This window comes from Schistocerca gregaria, chromosome 7 (assembly GCF_023897955.1).
Source record: "Schistocerca gregaria isolate iqSchGreg1 chromosome 7, iqSchGreg1.2, whole genome shotgun sequence".
NCBI classification, from domain to species: domain Eukaryota; kingdom Metazoa; phylum Arthropoda; class Insecta; order Orthoptera; family Acrididae; genus Schistocerca; species Schistocerca gregaria.
The window spans coordinates 318,160,706-318,179,610 of NC_064926.1; the positions used below are offsets into that span (position 1 = coordinate 318,160,706).

Here is an 18,905-nt window from a genome sequence, read left to right on the forward strand (position 1 = left end):
CGAGATACATGGGAGAAGGCGGAATGGTCGCCATTGCAGTTAACACAGTGGGGAGATGGAGGCTGATAACCACCCTCGTGAGAATCCCTATCACAGGTTATGCATGTAACCGGGTGTCAACAAAACTCTCGAGTGTGGTTGTAATGACGTCACTGGTAGCAGCGCATCAGGTTTGGAATGTACAGCCATACTGTGATAACTTCATGGCCTGATTTGATCATTGACGGTAGTACCACCCTAAAAAAAGTGAAAAAAAAGAGTGTGTGTGGGCACTATGGATTCTTCTACTTCCTGCGTCGCATGATGGACTGTAGTGACACCTTTATCAGAGATGTAAGTTTGGATTTTTGCTTCAGTCAGACCATCAAGCAGCCTAGTGTAAACAACATTGTGGGAAGAATTCAGCGTTCAATGGGCCTTGGCACAAACAGGATAGCAGTGAATGAGCGAATCTGCAAGCAGTTGTGCTTGAGAATCAGATGTAGTCTCCAAAAGGAAAGTGCTATCTCGTAAACGATAGCAGGATTTCACAGGGTCAGCAACTGTCATAAGGTTTTCAGAAAAGACACACACACACTGACCATTATCTGCAGAAAGATTCTAACCACCACCGAAGACATAAAAGAGGGGTGATTAAAACATTAATAGACAGGGCGCACAAAATGTGTGAACCAGCTTACTTAGATAATGAGATTGAACACCCGAGTGCGACCTTCAAGAAGAATGGGTATTCCACCAGAGAGATAGGTCGTGCACTACGCCCTAGACTGACAACCAGGACGGACGAGGATAGACACCAACCCAATGGGAAAGTGTTCTTACCATTTATGAGTAAGGTCACTGATCGCATTGGAAAATTTTAAGTAAGTACGATGTGGAAAATATTTTCAGTCCCACCACGAGAATAACAGAATGTTTAAGATCCGCAAAAGATAAACGACATCCTCTAGCTACACCATGTGTCTATAAAATTCCGTACAGTTGTGGAAAGGTCTATATAGGCGCAACAAAAAGAAGAGTCAACACCTGTCTGGGTGAACATAAAAGGAACTGTCGCCTCGGACATATTGATAAATCGGCTGTAGCGGAACATGTGTTTCAGGAAGGTGACCATGAAATAAAGTTTAGTGAGACGACCGTCTTAGAAAGACGTCGCACTGTTATGCGCGAATGTACAGAGAGGCCATTGAGATTGCCAAACACTGCAATAATTTTAATAGAAAAGATGGAAGCATTAAGCTATATAAGATATGGATGTCAACATTGCAGCAACAGCGTGAAAATCGATTAATTTCAATTGAGAAAGTCGGCAATATCAGAGATCATAGCACGGCGGCGCCCTCTGGATGGTTTGTATATACGGTGCTCACTCGCGCTCTCGTCGCAGTTCGCCCATTGTCCTCGGTGGATGCCTTCTGCAGTCGAAGGTGAAACGTCAAGGGAGAGTTTTTTGTATGGACCATGGCATCGCAGACCGGAAGTGTTAAGTGATGACAACACCTGCCATGAAAGCCTTCATTCTATAGTCTCATTATGTTTACATTTGGTAGACGCTGACTTTGAAAAGATGATTGACTCATTGTGAGAAAATCCCCCATGATTATCAGTGTCCCTGGTGGGAAGCTCCTTCCAACTGGGAGCCCCCTCAGGAGGCGGCGCACCCGCCTTAGGTTATGGTTCACACCTCAGGTCGCACCTCCCGAACGCCTGACGGAGGGTAAGTAGCAGCTCAGGCAATTACCCCTCCCTGGCCTGGCCTTTACCAGGGGGTACATGCGAACGCTGTCGACCGCAGCTGGGAATTACGTGTTACCCAGTAATCTGTTACGAGTCAGACATCTGGGCTGGCTTTCAGGAGCACACAGGGAGGAAGGAGAAAAAGAGGACCCTTAAACGCTGAAGCGGAGGAAGGATAGGAGAAGAAGGGCAAAAAAGGAGGAAAGAACGAAAGACAGTGGACAAAACTGATATGATATCAGCGACTGAATGTGTAGAATACATTTCAAATATCTCTGATATGTTCCGCAAGGGAGAGGCAAAGGAATAGCAAGAGAGTAGATATGCAGCACGGAAGAGAAAAGATGCTGCAAAGGCTGGAGCCCCGTAGTAGCCAAGCACGAACTCGCCAAGGAGCATCGAGCCCTCTGGACAGGGGTGTTGGGGGGGGGGGGGGGGTGACAGAAAAACAGCAGGCAGGTTAGGGAAGAAAGCCAGTATTGGCTTTCTGGCAATACCGGCCATGGACTTCTTCTCGTGCAAAATCATAGCTTATCTAGGCACAAATGACACTTACTCTCAGGTTCAGAGTCCATCCTCTGTTCCTATAGGTGGCTGATTTGGTGAGAGAGCTAGCCTCCTCTGCCGGGCGGAAGCAGAGCTATCGTTTTGCAACATAGTTCCCAGAAAAGATCGTGGTCGTCTCGTTTGGAGCAGAGTGGAAGGTCTAAACCAGAAGCTCAGACGATTCTGCGGCGGTATCACATGTGACGCCAGGTGTTTGTGGGTTCTCATAATATACTGTTGTTCTGCAGTCCCTGTTGGTAATATTTGTGGGTCATCCTTTTGAAATTTTTATTGTTGTTGCCTGTTCCAACTAGACCTGAAGATATAGGGATATACCCGACATGCCCGAAAGAACAGACACAATATCCATATAAGTATATAGTTCTGGCAATACCGGCCATGGCCTTCTTCTGCGCGGATTGAAACATATCACCAGAACTCTTACAGGACTTGGTAAGAATGTCTTCCACGAGTAATGAGTGTGTTGGGTAGAGACACTACGCATAAGGAAAGAATGTGGGTCTGGCGGGAGGCGTGCGCGAGATAGTCCCTGCAGTCGCACTAACCTGTGTTCTTGCCGGCACGGTAGCTCAGCGTGTTTTGTCAGAGAATTAGCTATCCTCTGTAATAAAAAAAAAAAAAATAACTGAGTGAACAGATCAACGATGAACCAGAACGTGTGTCATCGGACGTCCGCCCCTGAACAAATATAACAAACAATATAGAACAAAATGAGATTATAAAAAAAGAAAAAGATGGATAGAGCGTCTGCCATGTAAGCAGGCGATCGCGGGTTCGAGTTCCGGAAGGGGCATATATTCTCCGTTGAATAATATCAACGCCCGTCAGCAGCTAAAGGTATTAATATATAATTCTAATTTCGATTTACACCTGAAGATGGTCTGCAGCGCAAATGGAAGACGGTATTCGGTAGTAAAAGAAGTGGTCAAGACGGTGTTTCTTGGTTTATTATAACAACATAGATCACCGTTTGCTACGACATGGCGTCACATATGAAACAACAAACTTCGTTCCAATTGCAGCTGCAGTCACAGCCAGGAGAATTTCAGCAAACGACGAAAGAAACGTCCTTTCTTGATGTAAATATGATTCCCGCTGCATTACCAACTATGAAAAATTTCCGATAACCATGGAAACTCTAAAGTGTGTAATTACACAAGTACTTAAAAAGATATCATCAGACAATCTGTGGAAAGTTACACCTTAATCTCAACCGGATACGCATCAGAGACTGCTGAGAGCTAAATGAGTCCTGGCTTCATAAGAAGGTGTTATTTACGAATAAGAAGCAAGAAAACAGCAAAAATTAGGAAATTAAGTAAAAAACCGGATATCTTTCGATGTCAGTTAAAAGAAATACGAGGACGAGTGCACTAGCTAGCTACCCCATAACCAGAAAGTAAAATTTCACCCCTGGACTTGCGTTTTGTCCCAAACATTACCTGGACTGAATACGTCTCTGTTTACGTGACAATCATGAATAAACGAAGAAATCGCTTAGCTACTATACAGGATATCTTCTACCACCAAAAAACGTAAGTCGTGGAAGATTTATGGGAAACAGATCTCACTGTCGAATTTTTGCAGGAACTGTGCTCTCCTGACACTGCAGACACCACATAATTGGTCCTGTTCAGGCAAGGAGTGCCGTGCACACCTACACATTGGCTCCCATCTGGTTGAGACATAACTTGCCAATTCTTTGAAATACAAACTGTAAGCATTTATGTTCCATCGGGCTCGAGGTCACGGAGCGAGAGAACAGAATTCTTTAACGTACAGCTATCCTAACTTTTCAGTAGTTTCGGAACACATACGATTATACATATAATTTATATTGAAGTCGGCCTTCAGCTACATCACATGTACCGCATTTAGCTATCTTGATAAGGTACATGCTCACGAGCAAACCCTACTGCATATAGCAGACTGTGAAATACTTCCAGGTTTCATTACGATAGGATGCTGCTCACCTTCTCAGAAATTTCTCCCTGAAATTAAGGTCTGTGTTTGATGCTAGTACACTTCTCTTGGCCATGAATTCCCTTTCTGTCAGTTCTATTCTGCTTTTGATGTTCTCCTTGCTCCGTCCGTCATTGGTTGTTTTGTTGCCTAGGTAGTAGAATTACTGAACTTCATCTACTTCGTGACCATCAATCCTGATGTTAAGTTTCTCGCTGTTCTCATTTCTGCTACTTCTTATTACTTTCGTCTTTCTTCGGTTTACTCTGAATTCGTATTCTGTACTCATTAAACTGTTCATTCCATTCAGCAGATCCTGTAATTCCTCTTCACTTTCACTCAGGATAGCAATGTCATCAGCGAATCGTACCGTTGGTATCCTTTCACCCTGAATTTTAATTCCACCCCAGAACCCTTCTTTTATTTCCATCACTGCTTCTTCGATGTACAGATTGAACAGTAGGGTCGAAAACCACATCCATATCTTACACTCTTTTTAATCCGAGCACTTCGTTCTTGGTCGTCCACTCTTATTATTCCCTCAGGCTGCTGGACATATTGTATGTTACACGTCTTTCCCTATAGCTTGCCCCTGTTTTTCTCAGAAATTTCGAACATCTTGCACCATTTTACATTGTCGAACGCTTTTTCCAGGTCGACAAATCCTAAGAACATGTCTTGATTTTTCTTTAGTCTTGCTTCCATTATCAACCACAACGTCAGAATTGTCTCTCTGGGGCCTTTACCTTTCCTTAAGCCAAACTGATCGTCATCTAACACATCCTCAATTTTCCTTTCCGTTCTTCTGTATATTAGTCTTCTCAGCAACTTGGATGCATGCGCTGTTAAGCTGACAGTGCGATACTTGTCGCACTTGTCAGCTCTTGTGGTGTCCGGAATTGTATTCACGATATTTTTTTTGAAAGCCAGATGGTACGTTGCCAGACTCATAATTTCTGCACACCAAAATGAATAATTGTTTTGTTACCACTGCCAGAATGGTTTTAGTAATTCTGATGGAATGTGATCTATCCCTTCTGCTTATTTCGACTTAACTCCTCCAAAGCTATCTTAAAATATAATCCTAATATTGGATCCACCTATCCTTTCTAAATCGACTTCTGTTTCTTCTTCTATCATATCCATTTTGCTGCCACAAAAGTCTTTGGTCACCTACCAAACAGCATCAAAAGTCTGACAGATAGTCAATCAACATTGAAAAATAAATTAAAACAATTTCTAGGTGACAACTCCTTCTACTCATTGGCTGAATTTTTAGATATAAATTAAGGGAGGGGAAAAAACTAACTTAAACATTAGTGTCATGCAATATTTAGTGTAATTTAATATCTTGTACAGACTTCTTTCATTAACCTGACACATTCCACATCATTACGAAGTGTCGTATTCATGATCTATGGAACAAGTATTAATCTAATCTAAATTAATCTAATCTAATCTAACACAACATAGGCCTGTAAGTCCACGGTATTGGTGATAAGTTGAGAAATCCGTCCCGATTCACATGTGCTACCAATGACCACTGTTTCCTGCACATGTACCCGACGTCAGTATGGGATATGATCACTGTGCACACGTACACAGGCCGCACAACGGGTTGGCATACTCTGGATCAGGTGGTCGAGCAGCTGCTTGCGTATAGCCTCCCTTTCTTGCGCCAGTGCCTGTCGGAGCTCATGAAGTGTCTTAGGGGTTTGAAGACGTGCAATGATACGGCGACCGAGAGCATCCCAGACGTGCTCGATAGGATTTAGGTCTGTAGAACAGGCAGGCCACTCCATTCGTCTGGTATCTTCTGTTTCAAGGTACTCCTCCACGATGGCAGCTCGGTGGAGCCGTGCGTTGTCATCCATCAGGAGGATGGTGGGACCCACTGCACCCCTGAAAAGGTGGACATACTGGTCCAAAATGACGTCCCGATACACCTGACCTGGTATAGTTCCTCTGTCAAAGACATGCAGGGTTGTACTTGCACCATTCATAATCCCATCTCGCACCATAAAACCACGACCTCCATTGAGATCCCTTTCAAGGACATTAAGAGGTTGGTATCTGGTTCCTGGTTTACGCCAGATGAAAACCCGGTGAGAAGTACTGTTCAGACTATTCCTGGACTCGGCCATGAACATAATCTGGGACCACTGTTCCAATGACCATATACTGTGTTCTTGACACCAGGCTTTACGGGCTCTCCTTTGACAAGGGGTCAGTGGAAAGCAACTTGCAGGTCTCCGGGCGAAAAAACCATGTCCGTTCAGTCGTCTGTAGACTGTGTGTCTGGAGACAACTGTTCCAGTGGCTGCGGTAAGGTCCCGAGCAAGGCTACCTGCAATACTCCGTGACCGTCTACGGGCACTGATGGTGAGATATCGGTCTTCTTGTGGGGTTGTACACTAGTGGACGTCCCGTACTGTAGCGCCTGGACACCTTTCCTGTCTGCTGGAATCGTTGCCATATTCTTGAGATCACACTTTGTGCACACAGATGGCCCGCGCTACGACCTGCTGTGTTTCACCAACCTCCAGTCGCCACATTCTACCTCTCATATCGTTATCAGTAGGTGTTGTTTGAGCCATTTTCAACACAGAGTCACTATTAGCAAGTCTGAAAACGTCTGCACACTTAGGTGCTGCACCGTACTCTGACATGTACCAACACACCTCTGCGCATGTGGACTGCTGCCAGCGCCACCGTGCGACGACCGCAGGTCAAATCACGGCATAGAACCGCGAGGTGATTTAAACCCGCAAACCTCCCACCAGGGCGTTGTTTCACTATGTATCAGCATTGTCCTTAATTTATGAGCATGAGTGTAGTTATTGTAAAATCGTTTGAGAAATATTGCAGGAGGAGTGCCGACTGGCCTAAAGCCAGCAAACAATATCGGCTTCCCCTTCCAAGCAAACGAATGAACTCGCCTAGCACTTTGGACGAAAACTGATCACTGCGCGGCCTCTAACACCAGTTTCCGTCAGATCACTGAAGGACTGTCAGGTCTGGGTCAGCCGAGTGCTGCTGGCAAGCGAGGTGCACTCAGCCATTGTGAGTCCAGTTGAGGACCTACTTGACTGAGACATAGCGTATCCGGTCACGTAAACTGACAATAGCTGGGAAAGTGGTGTGCTGACCATATGCCCCTTCAGATTCGCATCCAGTGACACATATCGACTGAGGATAACATCGCGGTCGGTCGATACCGTTGGGCCTTTCGAGGCCTGTTCCGATTGAGTTTAGTTCTAGTTTTTTGACATTATTACTGTACTATCCACCAATAATCATTGAGTGAAATGACATTAAGAAGAAGTGCTATCAAAAACCAGTTACAAGTTAAAAGTTTCTGAAATACAGACTACTGGCATTCAATACAAATTTCTGTTTCAAAAGCAGAGAAAATTCTTGGCTTTTAAAAGCTCTGTTCACTAGCAAATGTCATGAGTTGTATGGTAGAAAATCTTCTTCTGCTTGATGGTACAAGATGCTGCACAACCCATGAATATGACTTACCTGCCCACGTGTTATGTAACTAGTATTAAAAATACACAGAATTTTATTCACCATAAAACTCTGTATCTGAATAATTAACAGTGTTACCATTTGCTTTAATATGTCATAGAGCACTTAATATGTAGCCCTCGTTATATTTACAAACGCTCCACGAACCACAACCTCATGACTCATAATAACAAAAACAGAATAAAATTCCGGAAACTGCTTATGCCGTTCTCTAGTGCGCATTTCTTCATGTGGCTCTAAAATCAGTCACTAGAGTGAAACACAGACCAGAAAGCATCATATGTTCCTAGGTACACTATCCTCTAGGTACAACACTCTCCTCTACTTCAAAAGTGATAGTTAGATGTTGAATGTGGGGTTCTCGTGTTGTGAGGCATTTTTTCATTCACATAATCCTAATAGCAGTCCGTTTGCAGTACTTGTTAAACGAAGAAGCTCTTCCGTCGCTGATGTTTGAAAACGTTTGTACAGGACGATGATGCCACATCATATCACGAGCTAGGTTTCCAGACATAACTGAATATTCATTTACCCTCAAAACTGGTGTCCCGTAGAGATCTGGTGGAGTGACCGCCGCGTTCACAGAATCTAAGTGCATTAGCGGTCTCTGTGTGGAGGCATGTGAAGGTAACTGTGCATGCAGTGAAGATAACAAACTTTGCGCACCTCAGGAAGCCTTCTGTTGATATTTGAGCATGCATTCCGGTACATGTGTTGGTTAAAGTCCATGAGGAATGAAGGGCACAACTGTTTTTTCGTGCTGATTTCTGTCTGTCTTCTATGTCAAACGATGCATTTGTCATCTGAAAATTACGAGGTGCGTCCAAGATGGCGTGCTCCCAAATGACCAATTAGTTGGGAACAGAGTCTCACAGGATTTCTCCCTAACCCAGCACACACTAAATTTCTGTTTATCCGTCAGTTTTGTTTTATAAGGTGATTCTACACCTACGGATCGCCCTGCATATGACAATTCGAGAATCTCTCAATTTAAGTTTTTCAGAAACCTGTCTCTGTGATTCTCGAGCTGCGAGGTGTGACATGTGGTAAGTTCTTGGAGAAGAACCAGTTGGCAAGAAGCTGTATAACTTCACATTTTTGTAAGGGAACTATTGATTTATTTAAATAATTACGAGAGTGATATTACATGTATGAGCAATGTGGTTTTTGTATGCAGAATGCATATGTTAGACTGGTAAGTATATAAATACTTCGAAAAATATTTATAGTAGTGCATTTATCATATAAAGCAGGATTTTGAAAGACAACCTGTGAACTGGAGCTGTAAATGGAAATGATTTATTGTTTTCATGATTTATTGTTTTATTGTTTTATAAACCTAACAGATCACAACGTTTAATTATCACTGAGTTGTATATGGCAAAGGATATCACACCATATAACTAATTAGGAAGACAATATTTCTCTCCAGAAATCCATCCGTTCCTTAAGAAAGTCTTGACGAGTCACAAATTCCAGTTTCATATCCAGATAGTTGGATGCATCCGCCGTCAACTTTTCCCATACCACTGGACTTCCAGATGGAGCCGGATCCCTGGAAAACGAATGACAGTTCTGTGATATAACATGTGCAGCCGCGAGAAGTATAACCTACAACTACGCTGCTCTCTGATAACTTCAACATTGCACTTTGTTTGTATGCGTACGCGAGCTGAACCAATATTTTTAGTGTACGGCAAAATATAATGAAGAACAATTGCATTTTGTCACAAATCAGGAACAAGTAATAAAAACTATGTTCTAAAAAGTTAAGGAAACGGACACCATATTTACTTCATTATTTTTCTCCTGTTTTTAATGAAATGATTTCTTTGGCTGTTTTAGTAATTTTTCTAGTTGATAAGTTACTGTCTAGGTACAGCCATACAGAAGTTCCTCACACAGATTAACGGCAGTGTGATAGATATGCATTGCACCTTGGAAGACAACTGGTTGTCCGAAAATGGAACCCAGTAGACCCTGTGAGAATAAGGGAAGGATGAACCGTGAGGGTGGTTCAGTGGCAACTATAGAGGCACTTGAGTCTGAAGACTCAAATGTTAAATGTTTGTATTTTGGAATCTATAGACCTTCAGAATAGGATTTTCACTCTGCAGCGGAGTGTGCGCTGATATGAAACTTCCTGGCAGATGAAAACTGTGTGCCGGACCGAGACTCGAATTCGGGACCTTTGCCTTTCAAGGGCAAGTGCTCTACCATCCTTTCCTTCAGGAGTAATAGTTCTGCAAGGTTCGCAGGAGAGCTTCTGTAAAGTTTGGAAAGTAAGAGACAAGGTACTTGCAGATGTAAAGATGTGAGGCGCTGCCGCCCGCATCTCTTGGTCGTGCGGTAACGTTCTCGCTTCCCACGCCCGGGTTTCCGGGTTCGATTCCTGACGGGGTCAGAGATTTTCTCTGCCTTGTGTGGCTGGGTGTTGTGTGATGTCCTTAGGTTAGTTAGGTTTAAGTAGTTCTAGGGGACTGATGACCATAGATGTTAAGTCCCATAGTGCTCAGAGCCATTTCTTTTAGGAGGTGCCGTGAGTCGTGTTTGGATAGCTCAAATGGTAGAGCACTTGCCAGCGAAAGGCAAAGGTCCCGAGTTCGAGTCTCCGTGCGGCACACAGTCTTAGTCCGCCAGGAAGTTTCTATAGACCTTGTTAATGATTTTGGACTATAGGTTGTACGTTCAGGAGACTAGGCCAAGAAAGGCCAAGCTTCTATAATCCATATTCGATGTTACTCATTCGAAGTTAAAGCTCCACAAAACTACGGTCTTCTCTTATAAACACAGCGAAATATCAGTGTCACAGATAATAGTACGCAAAAGCCTTCTTGAAAGCGGTATGGGACTGATGCAATGTAGCACGTACACGGACGTCCACTAGGATGTGTGTATTTCATCAGGAAAGCAGACATGATTTGATCTAGCTAGAAGTTTGTTCTATTGCCACCCACGAAACATGTGCGAAATGAGTAAATTGATGCCCCATCTACATGACGCTAATTTACTCCATGGCAAGGCTGCAGGACACAAGCCTTTGTATAAAATGACGGTATCATGGAAAACCCAAAAACGGTAGTAATGATTATTCATTTTCGCGAGTCTAGTCGCCGATTAAGGTTACATCAGGTATGAGGAGCATCCCTAGTAACTGAATATGTTATTAGTTTAGTTGCAGTATGTGTCACAGTCACATGCTTCTATTATATATTTTACAGCAGTCAAGTGGTGTAAAAATCGACGATTTATTACAGCATTAAGCCTACTGCGTATTTGCAGTCGTACCATAAACGTGGTACTTTTACTGCACAGGCTTTTGCACTTGATGACCATTCGAAAGTGTATAACATAAGCTTGTGTACAGGACAACACTACAACAAAGAAAAAGTTCAGTATCTGGTGCGAAAGAACCTTCCTTAAACTTCGTATATTGTTAATCCATGGACGCCGAAACTGCATTAATAGAAGATAAATGTTTAGTAGTAAACGATCAAACCTTAGTACGACTTGGGATTCAAGCACCACGAAAACATGCTATCAGTGTGCTAAACTTCCAAATTACAAAGGAAAAAAGCTACAACATCAACGAACTACTTTAATACATCGGTCACAACATAGCACTCCTCAACGAAAATCGAAAAGGACATTATCAACGTTATCAGGGCGCGGATCGACGACAACAATGGCGAAATTATTTACTTGGACGCACCAGGTGGAACCAGGAAAATTTTTCTAATAAATCTATTGCCGGAGGAAATACGTGCTAAAGAACATCGCACTTGTACTGCCATCATCCGACACTGCTGCTACACTTATGGAAGGAGGACCAACTGCCCATTCCACCCAACAACTGCCGTTGAATATAGCCGAATAACAATAACGGTAAGTAAAATATCAAGAGCATGTGGACGGGGTGAACTTATAAAGCAAACTAAAGTTATTTTCTGAGACACATCCACAATGGCTCATAACAAATCACTCGAAGCTGTGGACAGAACATTACAAGTTTTGCGAGGAACCTGAAGTGTTCGGAGAAGCTCTACTCAGAGTCACAGGAATTTTTCTTCAGTCACTTCTAGTTATCCCCAGCAGAGGAGATCAATAAATGTTTAAAAAGATTGCGTCTCTGCGCACACTTGTAAAAACTGCAACTAACAAAATATATGAGAGTTGATCGATCGAAGGATGAAACAACAGGTCATTTTACTCAATAATCTTACAAATATTCGAAGGCACATATCCTACGTGCCAGACGACCGACCTCATTAAACTCAGGGATTTCTGCAACATAGCCACTTCTGAAAGTGAACCCATCTATGAAACTCATCCAAACATTGTTCACAATTTTATCAATCCGGACTCGCTATTCGAAGGGCAGCTGCTAATACTATTGCCAACTATATCAACTCTAATATTCAAGAGAAGATTCCTGATGAACAGAGAATACACAAATCAATCAACACGATGGTAGATGTTGATGGAAGTGTGAACTTCCCTACAAAATTTCTAAATTCTTTGCAACTAGCAGGAATGCCATACACTGACTTCGACTTATGGTTGTATCTGTGATCACAATACTCAGAGGTCTAAACTCACCAAAACTATGTAATGGAACAAGGATGATCGGTCAACAGCTATCGAATAACATCATCGAAGCCGAACTCATGACTGGAAAGCACAAAACATACATACTAATTATCCCCAGAATACTACTGATCTCTATTGAGCGGCCATTCCATTTTAAAAGCCTGGAATTTCCAGTGAAATTAGCCTACAGTTTAACATTTAGCAAAGCCCAGGGACAACTTTAAAACACTGCGGCATCAACCTCAAAGACTCGTGCTTCTATCATGGTGAACTATACGTAGCTTGCCGTCTAGTAGCAAATTCAAAACATTTGTACTTGTATACCCTGGAGAACAAAATGGAAAATGTTGTTTGTAAACAAGTGCCGTAAATACTCGGAATATGTTATCAATAGCAAGGTTTGCCTCTTTTACTTTAACAAGTATTGTAAATAGTTAGAGTATGTTTCCAGTATTTTTTTCTTCTTATGCTTTACTTTAACAAGTATTGTAAATAGTTAGAGTATGTTTCCAGTATTTTTTTCTTCTTATGCTTTAAAATTTATCCTTTTATTCCAACTAACACACAATCTCATATGAACTCCATCAGCAAAGCTGGGTATCACAGCTTGTGTGACGTAATCGAGAAGTCAGTTTGTGCACAAAATCCTGAACTGGCAACACTTTCTCAGTTAAGGGTGGCGGTAGAGGCAGCATGGCTCAATATTTCTGCTTGAGAGCTCCAATGATTTATCAATTTATTAAGTCCATACCACGTTGAGTTGCTGGACTACGCCGGGTAGATCTGACACGATGTTAGGAGGTGTGTCATGACTTTTGTCATATATCATGTGCGCCCTGTATCGAAGTGTTCCGTGTTTCGGTAACTCGCTGCTCACTGACTGACAGGTTGGCAGTGAAGCCCAGGTGGGTGCCGTGACACAACGCCCTGCCAGCAAGTCGTATTACGGCTAGTGACTTCCTCACGAGAACGAGCCTTGTTGCCTTAGTCTGGCGCTGTTAAAACCTGATTAACTCTCTCTTCAAGTGATTAGTGATTCAGGCCGCTATTGCCAGCTAAAACTAAGTAATCAGAATTATTATTCACAGGACTTACCCGTATTTGGGGAAATTGGTCCACAGTGTTGTCAACTGACTTGCCACCTTCCCATCGTTGGAGTTAGGGTCCGTGTCTGGTCCAAATATGCCATTCGGAAACAGATACAAGGTTTCCCCGGCATGCATCATACCTGCAAAATATTTTTACATCAGCTATATTTGAGAATGTTTCACACTATCAAGGCCTAACTATAATTTTCGTGAAAACCGCTACACAGGTGCATAGGCATTTTCAGTACTTCTGTTAAAAAATCGTGGTAGAATGTGCAACAGTTTCTGTAGCTGACGCTAACTGTTCAACAACATAGTTCAGTCTGCCAATAAAAATGTGTTAAGTATGCAAATGGTAATCGATGAAGCCACAACGTCGTTGTTTCTTATTGCCAGAGAAGTACTAAATAGAATGATTCGATTACCGATGCAGACCATATTGAGAACAGCTAAATACAAAATTAGTGGTTTTTCAAGGAGGAGAAAACCAAAGATTGTGAATTTTATGCTAGGAAAACTATTTCGTTACGTTTACAAAGGCAGACATGACCTACAGTAGCAACAGCGACCGGTACACTGGTAAGGACAAAGAAGACTACGTCAGGTTGCAGCGTGACACTTACAGCTACTTTAGGCTAAGCGTATAGTCAATAGTGAGTCCGCTTGATTGTTACAGAAGCGTGCCGGAAAAGATTACAGAACGGTCGTCACTTGGGGGTAGTACTAACGCGGCTATTTATACTCGCTACAGAAATCTGACTATGACTAGAAATAAATAGCAGCGAAATCTTAAATATCGAATGCAATGCACTTCGGTAAGGCGGGAAGGGGTGGGTTAGGTTGTTTGGGGGAAGAGACCAAACAGTGAGGTCATTGGACTCATCGAATTAGGAAACGACAGTGAAGGAAGTCGGCCTTGCCCTTTCATAGGAACCATTTTCCTGGAGTGATTTAGGGAAAACTTAAATCAGGATGGCCGGACGCGTGATTGATCCGTCGTCCTCCCAAATGCGAGTCCAGTATGTTAACCTCTGCGCCACCTCGCTCGGTAGGCGGGGAGGACACCAGTAGTTATAGAGTGTCACTTGCCGTGAAAAACTCAACAATGTTTCGTGTGATAAATATGGAGTCAAACTATGAGATAACGAAGAAAGATATGCGTCAAATTAGAAACACAAATATAATTGGTTTATTCTGTAGTCACCTACATAACAAAACTAAATGTCAACGCTTTGAAGGGAGCGTCAGAATTATAACTTACAATGTCTTCGATCATGCGGAAGTGGTTAGGAGAATATTTCAGTCTGTCAACTATGTGTTGTTAGAGGCATGATTTTAGAATGGATGACAGGGACAAACTGTCTCGAGGTGGTGTTCTAAAATTGCCTCGGAAACTGTGTTAGCTACTTACCCGTGAGCTAACAAACTAGATACATTGCTAACAAACACGGTCGAACTTTTTACTGGAGGTCACGACAAAACTATTGCAATATCATTGATCAACAGTAATGAACCAGAACCTGAAAAAGTAGGAAGGTGTTTCTCCTTATCACCGCTGACAATTAGAGACCACAGTATATACGTTTGTGCCGTGGAAGACTGTGCTGAATTATATTAGAGAATTACCGCGAATTCAGGAAATGAGGCGTAGCAGATTGAAAGAGACCGAATCCTTGCTGACAGACAAGTGGTTGGCAAAGTTAGTAGCGTGATACGGACAGTTATGCGAGAAACGATTAACACCTTCTGGTAAAGATCCATCCTATGCTCTTACGTTCCGATGTCATAATAATGAAAGACCAAATAGATAGTGGTTTTTGCTCCTGTGTTCGTGGAGCAGAATTGATGGCCTGATGCTCGCTCACTATCATGACACTGAAACAACATTACACCAATACTGAAATATTAAATATATTCTTCTGAAACAGTTATTCCAGACAGGTAGTCAGTGGCTACTTTCGACTGCTAAATGACTGGGCAACTGACAAGTAAAAAGTTAACTCGTATCGCATGATTGGCTGGGACATCATGACGGGCGGATTCAGCAGTCTAATTGGAGAGGTTTTACCTGATATTTTTTTCCGTCAGTGCATACACTGCCTCACAGACTAGTGAAGTATCGTGAAGACGTGGTCTGGTGTTAATGTTACTTCGTACACGTACACAATTTCGGCTGGTATGTAAATGATTAGACATGTAAACAAGCAGAACGATCACCAGAGTGCATTAATGCTGTTGCTGTTCGTTCAAAGAATGGTTCAAATGGCTCTGAGCACTATGCGACTTAACATCCTAGGCGGCAGAGATGGCCGAACGGTTCTAGGCGACCGCTACGGTCGCAGGTTCGAGACCTGCCTCGGGAATGAGTGTGTGTAATGTTCTTAGGTTAGTTAGGTTTAAATATCTCTAAGTTCCGTCCCGCTGCGAGATCGAATAACGTTAGGTGGCGTCAAATGACTCTGAGCACTATGGGACTTAACTTCTGAGATCATCAGTCCCCTGGAACTTAGAACTACTTAAACCTAACTAACCTAAGGACATCACACACATCCAAGACCGAGACAGGATTCGAACCAACGACAATAGCGCTCGCGCGGTTCCAGACTGAAGCGCCTAGAACCGCTCGGCCGCAGCGGGCGGCTGCTATTCGTCTTAAGTATTGTTACTAGACCTGGCACAGTATACAAGGGGCCTGAATAGCGTTTATACGTCGAACGATCACTGTGAAGGACAGGGAGATGCTGCGTACTAGAATGAGGCAGCGGTATCGACACCCAAGAGAGTGTGGAAGGGGCCTCATAGTGGTGCTCCTTCAGCCCGTCTGATGCAGGCGTGCAGTATCCAGATTTGTGAGACATTCGGATGTTGGGCTGCATGGGAACGTCAGGGCAGGCTGAAGTATCGTCAAGAAGCCGCACCAACAAGTCTGGCCATCACAAGGGAGGAACCCCGTAATGTGAACCAATCACATCGTAACCTCTACACATCAGTGACCGCCATTCGAGAAGAAGCAATGAACCTCCTGCAACATTCTGGGTTATCACCAACAGCTGGTTGGAGTATAGAGAACGCGGACTATGAGGTCATTGTCCTATGCGTAGACTACCGTTAACAACACAAAACACATTGCTGTCTTTGGAGAGATGCCATGACTGGGAAGTGTGGAATGTGGGCCCATGGAGTTCACGGTGTTTGGATAAAAACTATAAGTATGCACAAACCACAATAACCATCTTTGCGAGTACGGTGGTGCCTGGGGAAAGGTCCCAGTTTTCCAACGGTTTAGAGACCCTCTGCAGGGTCACTGCTAGCGTCTCGTGACCAGAAAAATTCTCAGATGTATCCTCGATAGAACATGTGTGGGAACAGCTCCGGTATCAGCTCTGTCGCGATACAAAAATCCAGGATATCGAGGACCAGTTACAACGTTTGTGACGCAGCTTGCTTCAGGAGAGGATACTATATCTTTATGACACCCATCACATCCAAGCTAGAGGGGGTGCAACGTCTTATCGATAAGTAGGTTCATACTGCCTAGATGACTCAAATTTGACTCTATTAGTAAACAACGAAATAACATCACGTAGGTTTTCCTTCCGCGAAATTTCATTTAATTTCCTCCTGCCTTTCTGAGCGTTTCACTTCTTTTCTCAAAATGTATATGTAAATGATATAGTGGGTAATATCGGAAGCTCCATGAATATGTTGGCAGATGATGTGGTTGTCTTTAACAAGGTAGCAACGTCAGCAACCTGTATCGAAAGACAGGTGGATCTGCATGTGGTTGATGAATTGTGCCAGGACTGGGAGTTGAACCTGAACCTAAAGAAATGTAACATACCGAGCATACGTAGGAGAAGAAATTCACTAGGGTACCATCGCAGTACTGATGACAAACTGCTAGCAACAGTGACTACATTAAAATGTCTAGGAGTAACCATCTGGAACGACCTTCCGTTGAATGACCACATAAAACAAGCAGTTGGATAAGGAGATGTCAGGCTGAGATTTACAGGAATTGATTCACGAAATAAGAGGCTAACAAAACACGGGTTCTTGAGTGTAAGTTATGATTCTGACACACTTACCGAGTTGGATTAATAGAAGTGGTAGAGGAGATCCAAGGAAGAGCGACGCGTTTCGTCATGGGATCGTTTAGCCGGTGCGCGAGCATTATGGAGGTGTTCAACAAACCCCAATCGCAGACGATGCAAGAGAGGCACAGTGCTTTATGGAGAGATTTGCTATTGAAATTGCGTGAGAATTCGGTCTGGCACAAAGCATATGACTTCCTCCAACATATGTCTCGCCAAATGATTACAATGTGAAAATTCGAAAAATTAGAGCTAATAATACGGGGATTTATGGGCAGTCACGCGCCATTCACGAATGGAACAGACAAAGGGGGGAATCAAAGAGAGGTACCAGAAGTACTTTCCGCCGCCCACCATCAGGCGACTTGTAGATGTAGATGCAGATGAAAAGCAGTGCGTCGTAGGGAACACTTACCGTATTCTATAGAGCCCGTTCCGTTGTAGCTGAAGTAATAGAAGTGAACAGGTATGTTGCTGGAGTTCGCCACGGCCCTTGCAAAGGAGTCCGCTGGTTGTATGAAGTACACGTCAGAAAACAGCTGAAAATAAAAAGTTGCTTTGTAGAAATATCTGGAGACACTATTCAAGCGCATCAACACATACAGAGTAGTTCTTCAGAGAGCTGATTATTTCCCCCTGTAAGCAAATACAACGGTTGACATTTGAACCGTCGTACAACAAAACTATTGGGAGAACACAACTTAGACGCAGTGCTTAAGCGACCGGATTTCCATTCGGGAGGAGAAGGAGTTCAAATCCCAATCCTATCTTCCATATTTAGTTTTTCCGTCGTTTCCCAAAATGGTTCAAGATAATGCCGGCATGGTTCATCTGGAAAGGGCACGACCGATTTATTTTCCGCTCTTTGGGGAATTCTTGATTCTTTTCGCCTTTAACGACACTATTGTCGACGGATTGAATCTTCCTATCATCCGAGGAAGAGGTTACGGCAGTGGCAGATGGATACTCTGCTCACCTCCCAGAGTCACACTCAATGGAAAAGAGATGCACAACTTACATTTACCTAAACGGGAGCTAAGTAAAGGAAATGAGAGTATTTTCCACGTATAAAACACAACATAAATTTATTAGAACTAGAAAATTACTTCTAGTCTTTGTACTGTGTTCGCCTTGTCTACCACAGTCCTTCCATTCTCGTTCTATTTCATATAGGTTTGTAACTTTACGCCCATATATTTAAATGAGTTGACTGTGTCAAGCAGGACACTATTAACAGTGTATCCAATCAGTACAGGTTTGTTTTTCCTACTCTGCCACAATAACTTCATTTTTCTATATTTAGAGCTAGCTGCCATACATCACACCAACTAGA

At 43.0% G+C, this 18,905-nt stretch overlaps 1 protein-coding gene across 1 annotated transcript in view; it reads right to left on the reverse strand.

Moving 5' to 3' along the window:
- Nucleotides 1-9,163: 9,163 nt before the first annotated feature.
- The window catches only part of LOC126282380 (acetylcholinesterase-like), a 49,512-nt gene continuing 39,770 nt past the window's right edge, over nt 9,164-18,905 (reverse strand). Inside the window, exons 8-10 of the mRNA XM_049982038.1 lie at nt 17,988-18,111; nt 13,486-13,618; nt 9,164-9,355 (exon numbers count right to left, since the gene is read on the reverse strand). Coding sequence (XP_049837995.1) covers nt 9,208-9,355; nt 13,486-13,618; nt 17,988-18,111 — 405 coding nt within the window. The 3' untranslated portion in view covers nt 9,164-9,207. The remainder of the gene's footprint in view (nt 9,356-13,485; nt 13,619-17,987; nt 18,112-18,905) is intronic.